General features: G+C 43.1%; 1 protein-coding gene across 2 annotated transcripts in view; it reads left to right on the top strand.

The window, feature by feature from the left end:
- Positions 1–17,453, top strand: part of MAP2K4 (mitogen-activated protein kinase kinase 4) — a 146,173-nt gene that overhangs the window by 119,567 nt on the left and 9,153 nt on the right. For both annotated transcript variants that reach the window (XM_015426303.1, XM_015426302.1), the window contains one exon: positions 16,074–16,151. In XM_015426303.1, coding sequence (XP_015281789.1) covers positions 16,074–16,151 — 78 coding nt within the window. The remainder of the gene's footprint in view (positions 1–16,073; positions 16,152–17,453) is intronic.

Raw genomic sequence — 17,453 nt, 5'->3', positions numbered from 1 at the left:
TTTAACACATTCTGTCTGCTGCATACTCAGTTCCAATAACCATAAGCGCATGAAGGAGAACATGTGCAGCAAGGTGCTAGAAAAGTAGTTGGTTACTAATTTCCATGTGGTTGCTTGAAGTGTAGTCCCTGCAACCAGAAGTCTTGAATTTTCTCTGTACAGTAGTGGTTTTGGGATATTTTATTATTTGCAGAATAATACTGTATTGATCTTATAGCAAACTCATAGATCTAATGGACAAAAATTGTTTCTGGTTTGAAAAGGAAGACTATTTCAAAGTTGAGACGAATCCTTTTGAGTGGCCAAGTAATTCATTGCTCATAAGCAAAAGTAGAAATGACAACTGTGAAGCAGCTTGCCTGGTTGTCTCCAAACAGAAGCAGCTAGAATATTAGGCATGCAGTCTGTTTACAGAATAGGCTGCTTCCACATGCAGGTTTTCTTCCATTTTGACACCCAAAATTGAGTGAGGTTGTTTTGGAGCATCCATTCAATGTCATCCATTTCCCCAGTTTGCCTCTGCTTTGCTCTGTGATCTTTCCCAAACCTGGTTTTATATGATCATTTTGAAAAGACCATAGTTGATGGTGTTTTCACACTGCGTTGGTGGTAAGATGTACATTTTTGAAGATCTTGCCCAAATTCTTCCATTTACCTTGCCTCAGATGATAGCAGCTGTCAGGGCCCCCTACCAATAGAGGGCTATTTCAGGCTTTTTTAATTTAAAAAAATGTTTATTCTCCCTCTTAGGTGGAGGACATTTTGGTGGGTGGGTGATTCCCATCCTCTATTCAGGGAGGCAGGAACAATGTCTTTCCACTTCCTGTCTCCTTGGTGGGAGTCGCCCATCTCCCCAGTTCTTTTCCTGCCTCGACAGGAAGAGCAGTTCAGAATAGGCTCTGTTCACCTGTTCTTTTCCTCCTTACTTCTTTTTGCTTCTCCTAACCCTAAATACTTAACTTGCCTGCTCTTTCTTATTTCCTCTAACTCCCTTACTATTTTTCTCTGCTCTCTTGCCTCCATGAGGAGATCTGAGAGAAGGAGTTTGACTGTTGGGGAAAGTGCCCCTTGGAGGCAGCAATTTTGGAAGGCTATAAAACAATTACATTTACAATCTACCAAATGGCTTCTAATGAGCCCTCCCCGGTGGATTTTTCTCTGAAGTAGAGACAGGATCTCCGGTCACAGCAGTTGCTGCTGAGCAGGATTCACAAGGAGCCGGCATGCCTGGAAATCGGCTGGCTATGGCATCTGGGACAACTGCCAGTAGAACTTGTGGCTCTGAGCCTGGCATGCTGACATCCGTGCCAAGTCTACAGTTGTGGCTTACCCATGTCAAGGAGACAAACTAGTTGGGGATGCCCTCGACAAAAGTACCAAAAAGAGGCCTTTGCCCCCAGTGCCTATTACCAAGTTTCAGTAAGGACAACAGGAGAACAAATTGGGGATCCTCTACACAGTTGAGAGAAATAATCCAAGTATACTGCACCACTTGTTACAACCTTGTCTGTCTTCAGGATCGAATGCTGTACCCTTCAGAGTGATCACTGTAACCTTGTTGTTCAGTCGCACAGTCGAGTCCGACTCTTTGCAACCCCATGGACCCAATCACGCCAGGCCCGCCTGTCTTCCGCTGTCCTTTGAAGCTTGCTCAATTTTATGTTCGTTGCATCTATGACACTGTCTAACCATCTCATTCTTTGCCATCCCCTTCTTCTTTAACCTTCAATCTTTCCCAGCATCAGGGTCCTCCAGTGAGTGCTCCCTTCTCATTTGGTGGCCAAAGTATCTGAACTTCAGTATCTGGCCTTCCAGGGAACAGTCAAGGTTGATTTTTTTTAGGATTGACTGATTTGATCTCCTTGCAGTCCAAGGGACTCTCAAGAGTCTTCTCCAGCACCATAGTTCAAAAGAATCTATTCTTCGGCGCTCGGCCTTCCTTATAGTCCAACGTTCGCAGCCATACATGACTACTGGGAATACCATTGCTTTGACCATGCGGACTTTTGTTGGCAGGGTGATGTCTCTGCTTTTTATCATGCTGTTTAGGTTTGCCATCGCTTTCCTCCCAAGGAGCAGGCGTCTTTTAATTTCACTGTAACCTACCAGTTTCTTTTTTGTGGCTCTATTGTCCAGCCTTGAGTGTTGTTTTTTACTGGGAATGAAGGCATAGGCTTGCCAGCCGAACACCGTGATGTGCTTCATGAATCCATACCATAATTCCTATGGAGTTCTGTCTGTTACTTTGACCATAATCCTTTGTGTAGAGAGGGTGCTGTCATATTGCTTTGCACTGATATTTATTTAGCATCCCAGCATCCAGAAGCATGCATCTGGCTATTTCAACTAGGTGCAGTTCTTCCTTTTTGTTGTTCTATTCATTCAGGTGCATATAACACGGTTGTCTGGTGCTATATATCCTGTTCCCTTAGGTAGTGTTCCACTTCCTTACTTATATACTCCCCCCCCCCTTGCCTGTGCAGAATGGTTGTGGCTTCCCTTTGGAACTTATCATTGGCAGCAGCCACAAACTCTTGGAGTTTCCAAGCATTTCACTCTTTTGTTTCAGGAGGTACGTGTCAGGTACTTCAACAGCCGGTTCTTAACTAGATTCAGCTTTATTGATCAGAGTAAGATGAAGTCGACTTGGACTCTTTGAGTCAGGAATGATGCATACAAAATGGCGCATACAAAACTCTTGGAGTTTCCCAAACATTTCACTCTTTTGTTTCAGGAGGTACGTGTCAGGTACTTCAACAGCCGGTTCTTAACTAGATTCAGCTTTATTGATCAGAGTAAGATGAAGTCAACTTGGACTCTTTGAGTCAGGAATGATGCATACAAAATGGCAATAGTAAATACAGTGGGTTCATACAAGACCCCCCGACACCTAGAGGCCAATAAGCAATGAATATAAAATACGGGGAGCTGTTTAACGGTTCAGGGGTGAGCAAGAGAATCGGAGGCATACGCGCCCAAGCGATGAGCGCTCAAGGCCAGCAGGCAGATAAGGAGCAAAACCGAAAAGCAGGTGCAGAGCAAAGCACATTCCAGCGGAAAGGAAAATAACCTCATGGCGGGACTGCCCGACAGTACGTAACAGTAAACTTGGAATAGTCACTGATGAAAGTCTTCTGATATTGTTTCCTCCTGGAGTAACAGTCATCATGAGTCCACAAGCGTCACTATATACTATCAGTATGAGTCATGTAGGTTTACTTTCACTGCCTTTAGTAAGTGAGACATACAGCCTCGCCCTTATGCAGCATGTATACTTCATCTATGTTTGACATGACATTATCTTCTTGTCCTTAGTTAAGCCTTGGTTTTTAAGCTCTTATGGGTGATGAGTGTCTGCATGCTAGGTGTCAGTGTCACCGGTGGATGCAGTTGCCATGACAAACTTGTGTAGCTGTTCTAGCCTCCTCATATAGGTCAAGCCTGTACAGATCTTAATCTTTCTTGAAATTTCTTGACATTTCACTATAAGAAAACAAGATACGCATTAGACCATATTAGAGAAAATGAATGGCCACAGGGAATAGCGGATCAAGTGGAACGAGAAAAGCTTCTATAAAATCACCTGGGCAGGCCAATTTACAGAGCGTCTTAAAATTTAACACAATGAGTGTTTCTTGAAATTTCACTATAAGACCATTAGTGGTGAGACATTCCAGTCCTGGAACATGCAGGGCTTTCTCACAAGGAGTTACATGTTCCATTTAGATGGGCCATAGCACATTAAGAATCTATGTCTGATTCCTCCTGCAGTAATGAACTTCACATCTACAAGGAACATCCTCTTTTTTTTTTGCTGAGATCAAGATCTGAACAGTATCCCTAGTTGCTTGTCATATGCCTTGTGATGTCTGATTCACTGTGCCATCCACCTGATGTGTTGCTCCACATAGCTTTTAGACATCCATTCCATTCTTAATCAACAAATTCACTTGCAGCTTTCTTAGCCTTTCCTTTGGTCCTCCCACATTTCCAAGGTCTCAGTCTCTCCAAGCACCCACACGTTCATTGATTTCTCAAGGGCTCTGACCTCAAAGATCCACCATAACTACATAGATTTCCGTCAGAGAAATTACACACCATGCTGTCTGTCCTTGCTAGGCACTCCTTCGAGCCTGTTAAAGAGATTCTTCTTAGGTGGCTAAGAATAATAGTCTTATTTCTTATACCAATTCATATCAACAAGGAGGGTGTCTGAAGTAGGTGCCTTGTTGGCCTCTCCTGAGCTAAGCGTGTGCATAAGAACAAAGCGGTCATGAGGACCGATCCCATCTTTAAGCTGAAGGTGACTTCATCCTATCACAGATCCCAGGAGATTGGCCTCCATCTTCTTGTCTGAATCATATTCATTCTAAGGAGACTTATTTATCGTAATTGTCTCCTAAGGAGTCCTGCTATGCAGGAGAGGGTAGCCTATAAGCTTATGACTTACACTAGATAAATTGAAGATGTCTAAATCGGCCATCAGCAATACCTCCAAGGCTTGCATTACTGAAGTCTATAAAGTCCAATAAATAAATAAGGCATTCCAACTGGAATTAGCACTCATTCACTTTGAAGTGGTGCAACCAACATCATCTTTGACAGACACACTGCAGTTGAAGAGGTATGCAAGGGGTTGCCTGGTCAATGATTTCCACCTCCATAAGACACTACAAGATGAACATCTTCTAACTGGCTGATGCAGTGTTTGGCGGATGAGTATTACAACATATTCTAGAAGCAGATGACAATGACCCACCCAGAAAATGAGGACACTGCTTTGGGAGGTCCAACCAAGATGTCCTCCGCCTCATAGGGAGAATGGACCATTGGATACTTACTGTGAAGGGTCCTTCTCCTCTGAGGAAAGGAGGACATCTTGTCCCTCCCGAAGTCATCATCATTCTTCACCTTTCTATCAACCGATCCACTTCCTGTTTTACTGTTATCTTACTGTGCTGTTACTCATTTCTTCTCTCTGGTTTGTGCTAGAGTGTTGATCTGTTAGTTTTGATCGTTGATAACTGCTTTCAGAGTTGCTGAACTGAGGAGACGGGTGACTCCCATCAAGGAGACAGGAAGTGGAAAGACTTTGTTCCTGCCTCCCTGAATAGAGGATGGGAATCACCCACCCACCAAGATGTCCTCCTTTCCTCAGAGGAAAAGGACCCTTCGGGGTAAGTATCCAATGGTCCATTTCTAATTTGCTGTAGTGGTATAATGTTATGATAACTGATCATAGTATCAGAGGTCATTTCAGGGGGGATCGCAGTTCCCCCGGGTGAGGTACGGGGGCGGGGCACATGACGAAGCCCCGCCCCCTGCTTCCGGCCGCCCCGCTTCCGGCCCTCATTCAGCCAGGAGGAGGCAGGAGAAGAGGGAGGGTAAGTTGCTTCCTCCCTGCCTCTCCCCACCCCTGCCTGCCTGGGGCCAGGGAGGGCCTTCGCAGGGCTTCCTTGCACTCCCGCTGGCCTTGCAGGTCCACCGCCGGGCCCCTCATGGGGCTCGGCAGTGGAGCTGCCAGGCCAGCGGTGGCGGCCAGGACCGTTGGGGCGGGGTGTGTGGCCTTATGACACACTTCCGGTGATGTCAGGGGGTGTGGCATATGCTAATGAGTTATGCTAATGAGTCCCCCTAGCTCTTTTTCTACGAAATGACCCCTGCAGAGTATTATAATGTTGTGGTTACCAGTTGTTCCGAATACCCGACTTTCATTTAAAAGTAAGTCTCTGGATCTTTTCTTTGCAAAGATAGCTGTGACGAACCCCCTTATTTCTGGGTATGTGGCGATTTGTTCCTTCGCTCTTTTACAAGTTGGAGCAGTCTTATTTTTCACTGACACTGACACTTTTTGACCAGGAATCCACCCAGTTCGTCTTTCTGTCACACACCCAGCTACTTATTGATGAGACCTTTTTATAAATATTAATCTCTGTGGCTTTTCATGAACACCGCCCTTTTTATGCGATGACTGTTGTGGGTTAACTTTGTCAGATGCTTCACTTTGTCAGACACTGAGGCACACGCTACTGGGAACAATAAAACCAATTGACAATTTTATTTACAAAGACGGGCAGGGAATATATGTACAAGGGAAAAGCTGATGCAGGTGGATATGTAATTGTAAATGTTATATTTCAGATTTAGGTTAGTTCTTTTATAATCGTTCCCTTTAGATGTCACAATGCACAACACTCTCTCTCTAAACTCAACCCCTGTTCTGTTCTAGACGGCCAGTTTTGGCGTGGATTTCTCAGGTACTCTCCACCTTCACAGAGAAATACCTCCACTGTGCCTTGGTTTTGATTTTGGACATCCACTAGTCCAATAAACACTCCTGGCACACAGTAAATCCACTAAACCAGACCCTTTCTCTTATTTAACCACCAGGAACTTATTTTCCTTTTTAAGACTCCTTAGTTTTCACTATGGTTTTCACATTTGGATTTTCTCAGATTCCCTTAATATTGGAATCTATATATTTTATTTATTTTTAATTATTTATTTATTTATTATTAAATTTATACCCCGCCCTCTCCACAAAGGGCTCAGGGCAGCTTACAGGGCGGCTTACAGATAGGGCTCCAACATTTGCTCCAACATGACTTATCAGTCCCCTGGCACAGTACCCCCTGACCACACACCAACTGACAGTCTCAGCTGCCAAACTTCAACTGTCAAGAGTTTGTTTTTTCATTAGAACCCCCCCCCCCTTGAGTTCTGCATCAGGATTACATCACCACTGCTAGTCACGTGACTGCAGGTGTCTTTTCTTGCAGGCTGATCTCAAGCCTGGAGTCCGTCACAGTAACATTTTCCTTTTGTATCTCCATGATGAAAAGGGCTGGAAAACATACCTACTTCTTTTAAAAAGTAAAAGCTAGAGATTCAGAGGAACTAGTAGATATAGCGGTGATTTTTATAATGTTATAGTGACTACTTCTTTTTTTTTTAAGCCCTGCAGTAAGAATGCAGGGGAATAATTCAGTGGAAATGGTGGCCAAAATGTGCACAAAATTCTTGTGTGGATGCCGTGCTAACAATACAAATGCCTTTGCATTTGTGGTGGTGATGATAAGGGAACAGAGAACCCTCACCCATAGATGTGAATTGTGTTGCAAAATACTGATAATGGCTTCTAGAAAGGACATCCTTTTTTAGGAAATCAGCAAATGACTCTTTCTGTGATACAGCCAGCAGAGAGAATGGCTACTGAAATGCCTGAACTCTGAGTTTCATCAGAACATGCAATTGATGTCACTCATATATGTGCATGGCTAAACCTGAAATCACAACTCAGTTTACTCATTCACAAGCTAAAAATGTTGATGAGGTTAACTTCGCCTAGGGCTCCTCCCATCTAATCTTAGCACATTACATCACTGTGTGCCCAGCCCATCTTTAACAGCTTCTGTTGCAACAGTGAAATTGTGTTCATGCTTCAATAACCCCATCCTTGTTCTGGTGAGGGATCAGAAATATCTTTTATTTCTGTCCATATTGATTTAAATGGTTTTTTATAAGGAATACATAATGGAGTAGTAAGAACCTCTTGCCCTTTCTCATGCTTTGCCTAGAAAAAAAGGGGAGTTGGGGAGAGAATAAGAGTGACTAGATTTTTCTAAGCCTCCCAAGACCCACCAGAGTTTGCTACTGTAGAAGAATGGAGGCAGGTCAATTAAATTTCTTCTCAAATGACAGCTCAGAATTACTCAACCACTTCCAAATGGATGTCGTTAGAGTGCTATAGTCTATAACTACAGTACAGTACAGCTTTAGCTTCCAAAATGTGGTAGAAGATCTGGCTGATCCTAGAGGGACACATCACCTGGCATATGAATAATGGTTGCACTTGATTACTAAGAATATGGAGCTTGTTGTTATTCTATTTTTAGTTGTGAGTCTGTTAGCTTTTTAAGGGGAAAGGGTGCCAGATTAAAAATGTAGATAGTAGGAAGGAAATCATTTCAGGAATACTGGCATCAGTAATAGGAGCAGGCTTAATTTAAGTTGGTGACATTATAACAAATGGTATGCCCAATGTGTTAATTTTGCACTTTGTATGCCTGTTTTGTGTACAGAATGACCCATTACTCCTTATGCTCAATCTTAATATTTTGTATCATAACTGTATTGGGTTTATAATTGAGTGTAATAGAATACATCAGAAATCATCCAGACTACATTTTCCACTCACACGGGGCACTTTTGTCAGTGGAACAGATCATTTTTGCCTCCTTCCTCCTGCTGCAGCCTACTGATATTTCTGAAATGCTGCTCTTGGGGGACAGGAGAACCTCAGGAACAGCATGAGAGGCAAATTAGAGGTCTGCATCAGGAATAAGGAGTTGTTGGAAAATGTAGTCTGGATCCAACCAATAATTTATAACTATAATAAACTTAACCATGGCTCTCAGATGGGGAATCACAAGAAACATTATCCATGTGGATAATGTTATCCATGTCCTTGATCCATTCCAGTCTGGCTTTCGCCCGGGGCATGGGACAGAGACAGTGCTGATTGCCCTTACTGACGACCTCCGTAGACATCTGGATCGAGGCGGTGTGGCGGCGCTGTTGTTGTTAGATCTGTCGGCCGCGTTTGATACGGTCGACCACCAGCTGCTGGCCCACCGCCTTGCCGACGCGGGGATTCAGGGTCTTGCCCTTCAATGGCTTGTCTCTTTTCTCCAAGGTCGGGGACAGAGGGTTGGGCTAGGGGAGCAGCAGTCCCAGAGGCACCTGCTTGAATGTGGAGTGCCCCAGGGGGCAGTACTCTCCCCGATGCTATTTAACATATACATGTGCCCCCTCGCCCAGATTGTCCGAAGGTATGGGCTTGGGTGTCATCAATATGCCGATGACACCCAGCTCTATCTGATGTTGGGCGGCCAGTCGGACTCCGACCCAGAAGATCTTCACCAGGCTTTACAGGCTGTGGCTGGGTGGCTCAAGCTGAGCCGGCTGAAGCTGAACCCGGCGAAGACGGAGGTCCTGTGCCTGAGTCGGGGTGGTATGGGATTGGGACTCCCGCTCCTGGCCTTCGATGGGGCACCTTTGGTGCCAGCTTCGGAGGTTAGGAGTTTGGGAGTGCTCCTGGACCCCACCTTAACGATGGAGGCCCAGGTGGCGGCTACTGCCAAAGCAGCCTTTTATCATCTACGGCTGGTGCGGCAGTTGGTCCCCTTCCTTAGCCGCGGCGATCTGGCCACAGTGATCCATGCGACGGTCACCTTGAGGTTAGACTACTGTAATGCTCTCTACATGGGGCTGCCTTTGTTGCAAATTCGGAGGCTGCAGCTGGTGCAGAGGCGGCGGCCAGGTTGGTAGCGGGTTCCTCTAGATGGGACCACATCCAACCTGTGCTGAAAGCGCTGCACTGGCTGCCTATAGCGTTCTGGATTCGCTTCAAAGTGCTGGTGCTTACCTTTCAAACCCTACATGACCAGGATCTGGCATACCTGAGGGACCGCCTTTCCCCACACAGGCCCCAAAGAGCACTTCAGTCGGGGTCAGAACACCGTCTAGTAACCCCGGGCCCCAAGGCTTGCTGCAACAAGGGCTAGGTCCTTTTATGTGGCGGCTCCTACCTGGTGGAATGAGCTCCCGGAGGAGATCAGGGCCCTGCCGGACCTGGTACAGTTCCACAGGGCCTGCAAGACGGAGCTCTTCCGCCAGGCTTTTGAGTAGGAGCCGCCGCTGCCACTACCACCACCGTGTGACTGCAGAGCAGTTCCACCCTGTCAGGCTGACTGGCCAGCTGAAACATCGTGGCCTATAGCATCCCCCCCTTTTTTTTGACCCCACTGGGATAAGCAATAGGGAGTAAGTATTGTAGTCATTTATGTATCCTGTGAGGTGTGCATTTTTGCCTAAACTGTTTTAACCGTTGACTTTTACTGTACTTGTGCCTTAATTGTTTTAACGTTGTATTTTTACTGCACTTTTGTGCCTGTGTAAGCCGTCCTGAGCCCGCGTGCAGGCAGGGCGGGGTATAAATGGAAATAAATAAATAAATAAATAAATACTTCCATTCTGCTCTTCAACTATCTCTAGCTGATATACAGGATCCTTGCTAACACTGTGACACATTCATCACTGCAGCTGTTTGTTAAGTGGTCCCTGTCCTGTACCATTACTATCTTAGGTTGAAATTAAGCCCTTCATTACGTGGGTTAAGGCAGAGCTATGGGTACACTCTATTGCATACTCAGTCCATGAAAACAACACCCATTATAAACACATGAAAATTCATAATCTTTAGTATCCCGATTAAACTTTTTGTTTTTATATTCCTTCATTTTGGTTTCCAAATCTGTGATCTGTTTTTCTATTTCTTCCAATTTTAACTCAAATTCAGCATTCAATGTGGTTTCTCCTTTAAGAGTATCTAAGGAGGTTTATTCCTCATCCAGTTTAGCTGTCTCTTCAGTATATGTGTCAATAAAGAGAAGCATAAAATCTGTCGCACATCTATTGGCTATAGCTATCCATTATTGTTTAAATTCTTCATTATCTGTAAACACCGCAGGTTTTTTTTGAATTCGAAGCCCACAAGGTATAATGTCATTTCTACAGTAATCTGTTAAAAAAGTGGCATGCATAAACATTCTCATCCTCTTTCGTTTAAGAATGCAAACTTGTGCCCAGTCAGTATTAGTCTGATCACCACAGTTGCTGCGCATGGAGGGAAAACTTCCCAAAATGCATTCTCTTTCTGCATCACTATAGGTAAATTTTTTACACAGTTGTGCCATAAGGAGCTTCTTACAAGGCAAAACTAACAATATTTAAGGAAATAGATGAGTAAATATGAATCATGTATGACTTAACAGCACATAAGGCTCCAAATATTTCTTAAACGTGCAATGGTATTCAATACATGAAATACAATAGATAGGCTGCAGATTTGAAGTACATGAAATACAAGAAATACAATAGGCTGGAGATTTGAAGTATCTTTCTATCTGCATAGCCTCACCCTGGGACCCATTTCTTGGTCATAGCAGAGAATATTGGTACCTTGGACAGAGACAGACAGAAATTTCTCCCTTATAATTATTCAATACCCTTTGTTAGGAAGAAAACAGGCCAAATTAATCTTGAAAATCCTGAATTTCTACAAAATTTCTACAAAGCAGAGCTGACCTCTGAGAAGCTAACAATAATGTAAGGAAATAGGAGACTTCCGGTTTCAGCGACTCGAAGGTGGGTGTGCTCCATCACAGCTCTGATGTGAGCGCACCACAAATGTGCCGATGGGGGGTCCGAGTTGATCTTGGACCCCCCAGGCCCCTTGTAGGGGGGTCTCAGCCTGGGGTGTGAGAGGTGCCTCTCCCAAGGTGGAAGCCAAAGGACTAAGGCACCTTTTTGCCCCAATAGGCCCCCGCGGCACGGAGCCAGCATGGCACCAAGAGGCATACACCGGACAGAGCATATAAGGATCCCGAGAAACTATCCTCTCTACATGCCAAGCGAACGCAAGTACAAACATGAGTGAAGCCATGATCCAGCAAACAATCGATAAATCGTTACTAGTAAAGCCACCCCAAACAAGCGGAAGGGGGAGGGGAATGCCCGATCCCGAAATGACTAAGTTTAAAGCGGGAGGCTGAAAGGGCGGCTCAAAGGAAGCAGATTACAATGAAGTGTGCGGCAGACCAAGAAGAAAGCGATAAATTCCAGACTTACGGAGAAATTTTAAACTTTCCTCATGTATAAACAATGACACAGCAAACAGAAAAAAAGGCATCAAAAGTGAAACTTAAAATATGAACTGCCAGCACAGCATTGCCGGCTACCAGACCAGAAGTAAACACAGACTTTCCCAAACTGACTCCTGTAGCTTTGCGCCCTCTACTGGACCAGATAAAGACAGAAGAAGAAGAACAAGAAGAAGAAGAAGAAGAAGAAGAAGAAGAAGAAGAAGAAGAAGAAGAAGAAGAAGAAGAAGAGGAGGAGGAGGAGGAGGAGGAGGAGGAGGAGTCTGGCAAAACTCTCTGATCCTGAAGCAGAACTAGGGGCTCTTGCCCCTAAACCATCTAAAAACTAATTTGGACTTTGTTAAGAGGAAAGAAAACTGCAAAACAGATTAACTCTGATAGCCTGTTGTTTATTGTTAAGGCATAACTTTAATTTATGATATTTACACCTTAGTTAAAAAGATTATGATTGCTTGCATGACATTTTTGCATTAGTAATCTTCATGTTCTACTACTAAGGTAACAGAGACGTATCAATAACTTTATATTTCTGTATCATGGATCCTTGTTACTCTTTATTTTAGGTTGTTCCATTACCCTGACCCTGTAGTTTTGTAGATTAGAAAATAAAAAAAAATTAAAAGGAAGTAGAGGAGTAAATATAAATCATGTATGACTTAACATCACATAAGGCTCCAAATATTTCTCAGATATACAGTAGTATTCAGTACATGAAATACAAGAAATACGATAGGTTGAAGATTTAAAGCAATATCTAACATTTACTGTTTGACACTCCCAAAAGAAAGACTTCACACATTCCAATTTCATGATTTCAATGGACTGAAAATGTCCATAAAGCAAGTACATCCACTTCTTAAGACTTAAGATAAACAATATAAAGTACATTTCAATCAAGCAAGTAGATCCAGTCCTTACAACTTGAGACAAATAATAAGAAATAGGCTGCAGTCCACTCATCCTCCAGATTATTCAATGAGTTTTCGATCCCTTCATCAGGACTGCAAACGGGGATTCCCAAAGAGGCACAGCCACAGAAACTTCTCAGCCATTAAGAAAAAACTTCAGTACTTCAGAGCAAAATGAAATTCTAAATTTTTGAGTGATTATCATAAAGAAAAACTGATTTTATGTCAGCAATTTATTAATAGGGAATATCCAAAGGAAGTTATTAGTGCAGCTGAAGATAGGGTTGAAAAAATTGATCGTAGTCATCTTTTTAAGAAAATGGGCCAAAAGTCTGGCACATCTATGACTTGGGGCTTACAATATTTTAATCTTGCATCTAAAATAGCTGGAATTGTTAGAAAACACTGGCACATGATCTCAGACTTGCCAGGATGTGCAAGTACACCCAAGATTGGGTTTCGACTGAGAAAAAATATAAAAAACATATTAGTGCATGAAGACATTTTGGAGGAAACCACTTTAGTTCCTCACAGGATCATAGGACATAAAAAGTATGGTAAATGCTCTATCTGTAAGTACACCATGGAAATAACAGAATTTGTTAGTCCTATTAATGGTTATAGGATTAAATGTTGTCATTATTCCACATGTGCAAATAAAAATATTGTGTATGTCATCTTATGTCCATGCAAAAAATTATATGTCAGGATTAGTACTAGAGCTTTTAAAACTTGTGTCCTGGAGCACTGCTCCAGAATTGCTACTGACATTAGGGCAGGGCTATTTTTGGTCAGGAACGCACAGGAACGGAGTTCCGGCTGGCTTTAGAGTTGGCCACGCCCACTACAGCCAAAACCTCTGCATTCATGGCTACAGAGGGAAGGCCTGGAGAGCAACACCCCCCCCCCCCGGCGACTCCAAGCGGGGGGGGTGGGGGCCCAGTGAAAGGTCCGGGGAGGCATTTAATTGCCTCCCCGTGCCTTCCCTTCCCTCCAAGGGCTGGCTTGCCCGGGCGCCCCACAGCCACAGGTAGGCCAGGCAAGCCAAGGGAAGGCAGTTTAAACTGCATTCCCTTCCCTTCAAGGGGGGGCTTGCCCGTGCTCCCCACAGTCAAAGGGCACCCGGGCAAGCCAAGGGAAGGCATGGGTCTGTGGTCTAGTATAGTAATGAGCTGCGCTGTCAGGGATGTGGCCTAATATGCTAACGAGTTTCTGCTGTTGGGTGTGGCCTATTATGCTAATGAGTTCCTGCTGGCCTTTTTCTACAAAAAAAAGCCCTGCGTTAGGGAAGCACCTTTGACTCAACATTGGCAGGAACAGAAGCACAGCATAGAAGATATAAAATGTTGTGTAATTTACAGACATCAAAACAACACCTTTAGAAAAGAAAAAGTACAAAACATTTTGTTACAAAAGGAAGTGGAGTTTATCTTTGAATTAGGAGCATGTGAACCTTCGGGACTCAATGCATATGTAGATTTTACTGCTTTCCTTTAACTGACACCATTGTTAAACTGATTAGTTAATTTGCACCTGGAAGGCATGAATGGGCTTTAAGTATTGGGAGATACATGATAGCTCTCAAGAGCCATCTTTACATTCATTTAGATGGAAAAGCACCTACAGAGTCTGGCTATATGTATCCATCATGAATAAAAGAAAATAAGGCAGTTTTGGTAATATATTCTATCTTTATTGGCAAGTCAAATTTTATTGAGAAGGCGATCTTGATGTTTACATGTATTGTATATAATTTTACTTTAGAGACATTGCTGTACAATGAGACAGTTTGGAGGTATTATTGGCTGAGAAGTTCCTGTGACTGTGCCTCTTTGGGAGTTTCCGTTTGCAGTCCTGATGAAGGAATCGAAAACTCATTGAATAATCTGGAGGATGAGTTGACTGCAGCCTATTTCTTATTGTCTGTTTCAAGTCCCAAGGACTGGATCTACTTGCTGCTTGCAACGTACTTTATGTTGCTTACCTTTAGTCTTAAGAAGTGGATGTATTTGCTTTGCTTTATGGACATTTGAAAATCATGCTTTTCAGTCCATTTAAATTGTGAAATTTTCTTTTAGGCGTTTCAAAGAGTAAATGTTCGATATTGCTTCAAATCTCCAGCCTATCTATTGTATTTCTTGTATTTCATGTATTGAATACTATTGAATGTTTAAGAAATATTTGGAGCCTTATGTGATTTTAAGTCATACATGATTCATATTTACTCATCTATTTCCTTAAATGATTGTTAGTTGGTGAAGTCTCTGAAGCAAGGGGGTGGTCATTGAGCCCAGCTTCAGTTCTCCTTCCATCTCAGCTTGAAGTATGATCAGTTATGCAAAATAAGCTGTCATTCAAATTTGCACAATTTACTCTGGGTACAGAAGCTGAGTTACACAGCTGCATATCCTGATTTGGTTTAAACCGAGGGCCAAGTCATATGTTAGGAAGTCCATGCAGCAGACACCAGTGTGTCCTGCTCAAGGCTGAGATACTGGTGCCAACATGGCAGAGTTAGGTTGATCCAGCGAAGGCTGAAAATGCCCTTAAGTTCTCCTGCCACAAGGTGGAGATGCAAGACCAGCTTTTAAAGGCAGTATGCCTAGTTTACTGACTTTTGTAAGCAGAGTATGCCAATATCTGTAGTACGGAGGTTAAACAGATTATGTGTAGCTGTCTGGTAGTGTGTTTGGGAGAGATCCCAGTAAAAAAAAAAAAAATCCTGGCTCTGGGCACAAGGAAGTGTTGATGTGTCATTAGGGCGCCTTTCCTAGTTACTGATTGTGGAGGTAGTCTGAGGAAACTGTAACAACTTCCTCTACCACTAACCTTGCCATCTTAATGACTGTCTTTGCATTTGAACTTTGTGTGAATTCTTTGCCTTTTGAGAGAATATTACCTGCAAACTGCTGTGTCTGGCCATGGGTGCTAAATTCTAGTGCATATAAGTTACCTGTACTTGCTATCATGCTTAAAACTTTTTTCCTCCCAGAAATCCAAAAATGACTTAGACAATTCAAAAACAGTATCTCCGTGTCTTGTTTCATGTTTGGTATTGGTTACTTGATTTTAAAGTCATTGTTCTCAGTCAAGAGGTATTTTTGCATAGCAGAAACTTCACACACACTTATTGCATATGAGAGCTGGTGAGATGTAGTGGCTATAAGTGTGAGCTCTGAACTCCATAAATCTCACCTCACCCCCACACTCCCTAGGTGACTTGAGCTAAGTCTCTGAGCCTCAGACCTGCACCCACAGGAATAGCAATAGTCATCTATCATACAGGGCTCTTGTAAGGATTATTAAGATCATATTTGTGATGTACTTCACAGTAACTGGCTAGCTCTTGCCCATTTAATTAAGGTATGCATTGTCTGATATCCATCATAGCAGTGTTTTGTACCATTTTCTTTTGTAACTTGTATTCCTCTTTTCATTTCAGCCAGAGAGGATAGACCCCAGTGCATCCAGGCAAGGATATGATGTACGCTCTGATGTCTGGAGCTTAGGGATTACATTGGTATGTCAGTAAGGCTTTGCATGATACTGCACATAAGAACTAAAGCTGCTTATACAGCAAATTTTGAATGTGAAAATGTAAAGGTTAGGCGGGTATTGCTCTTTCCAACATACACAGCATGACAAAGCCTACCTGAATGCAAGGTCTTGATCTACTACCCTAGGGAGCAGTTCCACTTACCTGGTTAGAACATCCAGAGCTGTGGTCCTTCCAGTACAGCATTCTGTCTCACTCATTAGTCAGTACAAAATTAACATATTGCTGAACAAGTTCTTTAGACTTTAACAGTATATTCAAAGTTGATAGATTTACTATCCGGAAGAAAAATTTTGTGAATGAGGGAGCTTTGAATAGCCATTCTTGAAATGTTGACACTTATCGTTGGAATTATTGGAAACTCCGAATAGAAAAGACCAGAAACTGACATCTGACGAAGACAAAGGTCGAAACGAACAGTCAGCTCGAGAAAGTTCGTACTTGCACTTGTTCTTGCACTTGCTGTATGGGGACCTCGGTCTCTTCATGAAGTTTTTCCATTGGAATAAAAAATATCAACTTTGAATATACTGTTAAAGTCTAAAGAACTTGTTCAGCAATATGTTAATTTTGTACTGATATCCTGTTGCTGGGTCCTTTGTTGAAAACAATTGTGATCACTCATTAGTCAACCAGTTAATCTGGAGGGCCAACAACAGGTCATGGAGGCCAAGGCTTTTCCCTAATGTCGCCTCCTTGCACTGGTGTTTAGAGGTTTACTGCCTCTGAATATGCAGGTTCCCTTTAGCTACCATGGCTAGTAGCCACTGACAGATCTGTCCTCCATGAATCTGTTTAACCCTTTTTCAAGCTGTCTGTGCCTGTATCCGTCACTACCTCCTCTGGCAGAGAATTCCACATTTTAATCACTCACTGAATGAAAAATTATTTCCTTTTGTCTGTCCTGATTCTATGTCCATCAACTTCATTGAAGACACACATGTTCTAATACTAAGGAGGAGGGAGAAAAAGTTCTCCCTGTCTACTGTCTGCCCCTTGCATAATTTTACAAACTTCCATCATGTCTTCCCTTATGTGTCTCTTTTCTTACCTCAAATGTCCCAGGCTCTTCAGGCTTTTTCATATGAAACGTGCTCCAACCCTTTAATCATCTTGGTTGTCTTCTGTACTTATTCCAGCTCTGCAATGACCTTTTCGAGATACAGTGGCCAGAACTGCACAAAGTCTTCCAAATGAGGCTTTTCCATAGAGGGGCAGTATTGCAGTTCTACTGCACCACGCTGGGTTGACATTTTCATTGAACTA

This window comes from Gekko japonicus, unplaced genomic scaffold (assembly GCF_001447785.1).
Source record: "Gekko japonicus isolate JY-2015 unplaced genomic scaffold, Gekko_japonicus_V1.1 scaffold501, whole genome shotgun sequence".
NCBI classification, from domain to species: Eukaryota; Metazoa; Chordata; class Lepidosauria; order Squamata; family Gekkonidae; genus Gekko; species Gekko japonicus.
Note: the sequence above shows the minus strand (reverse complement) of the source record. Positions and strands in the feature narration are given on the sequence as shown.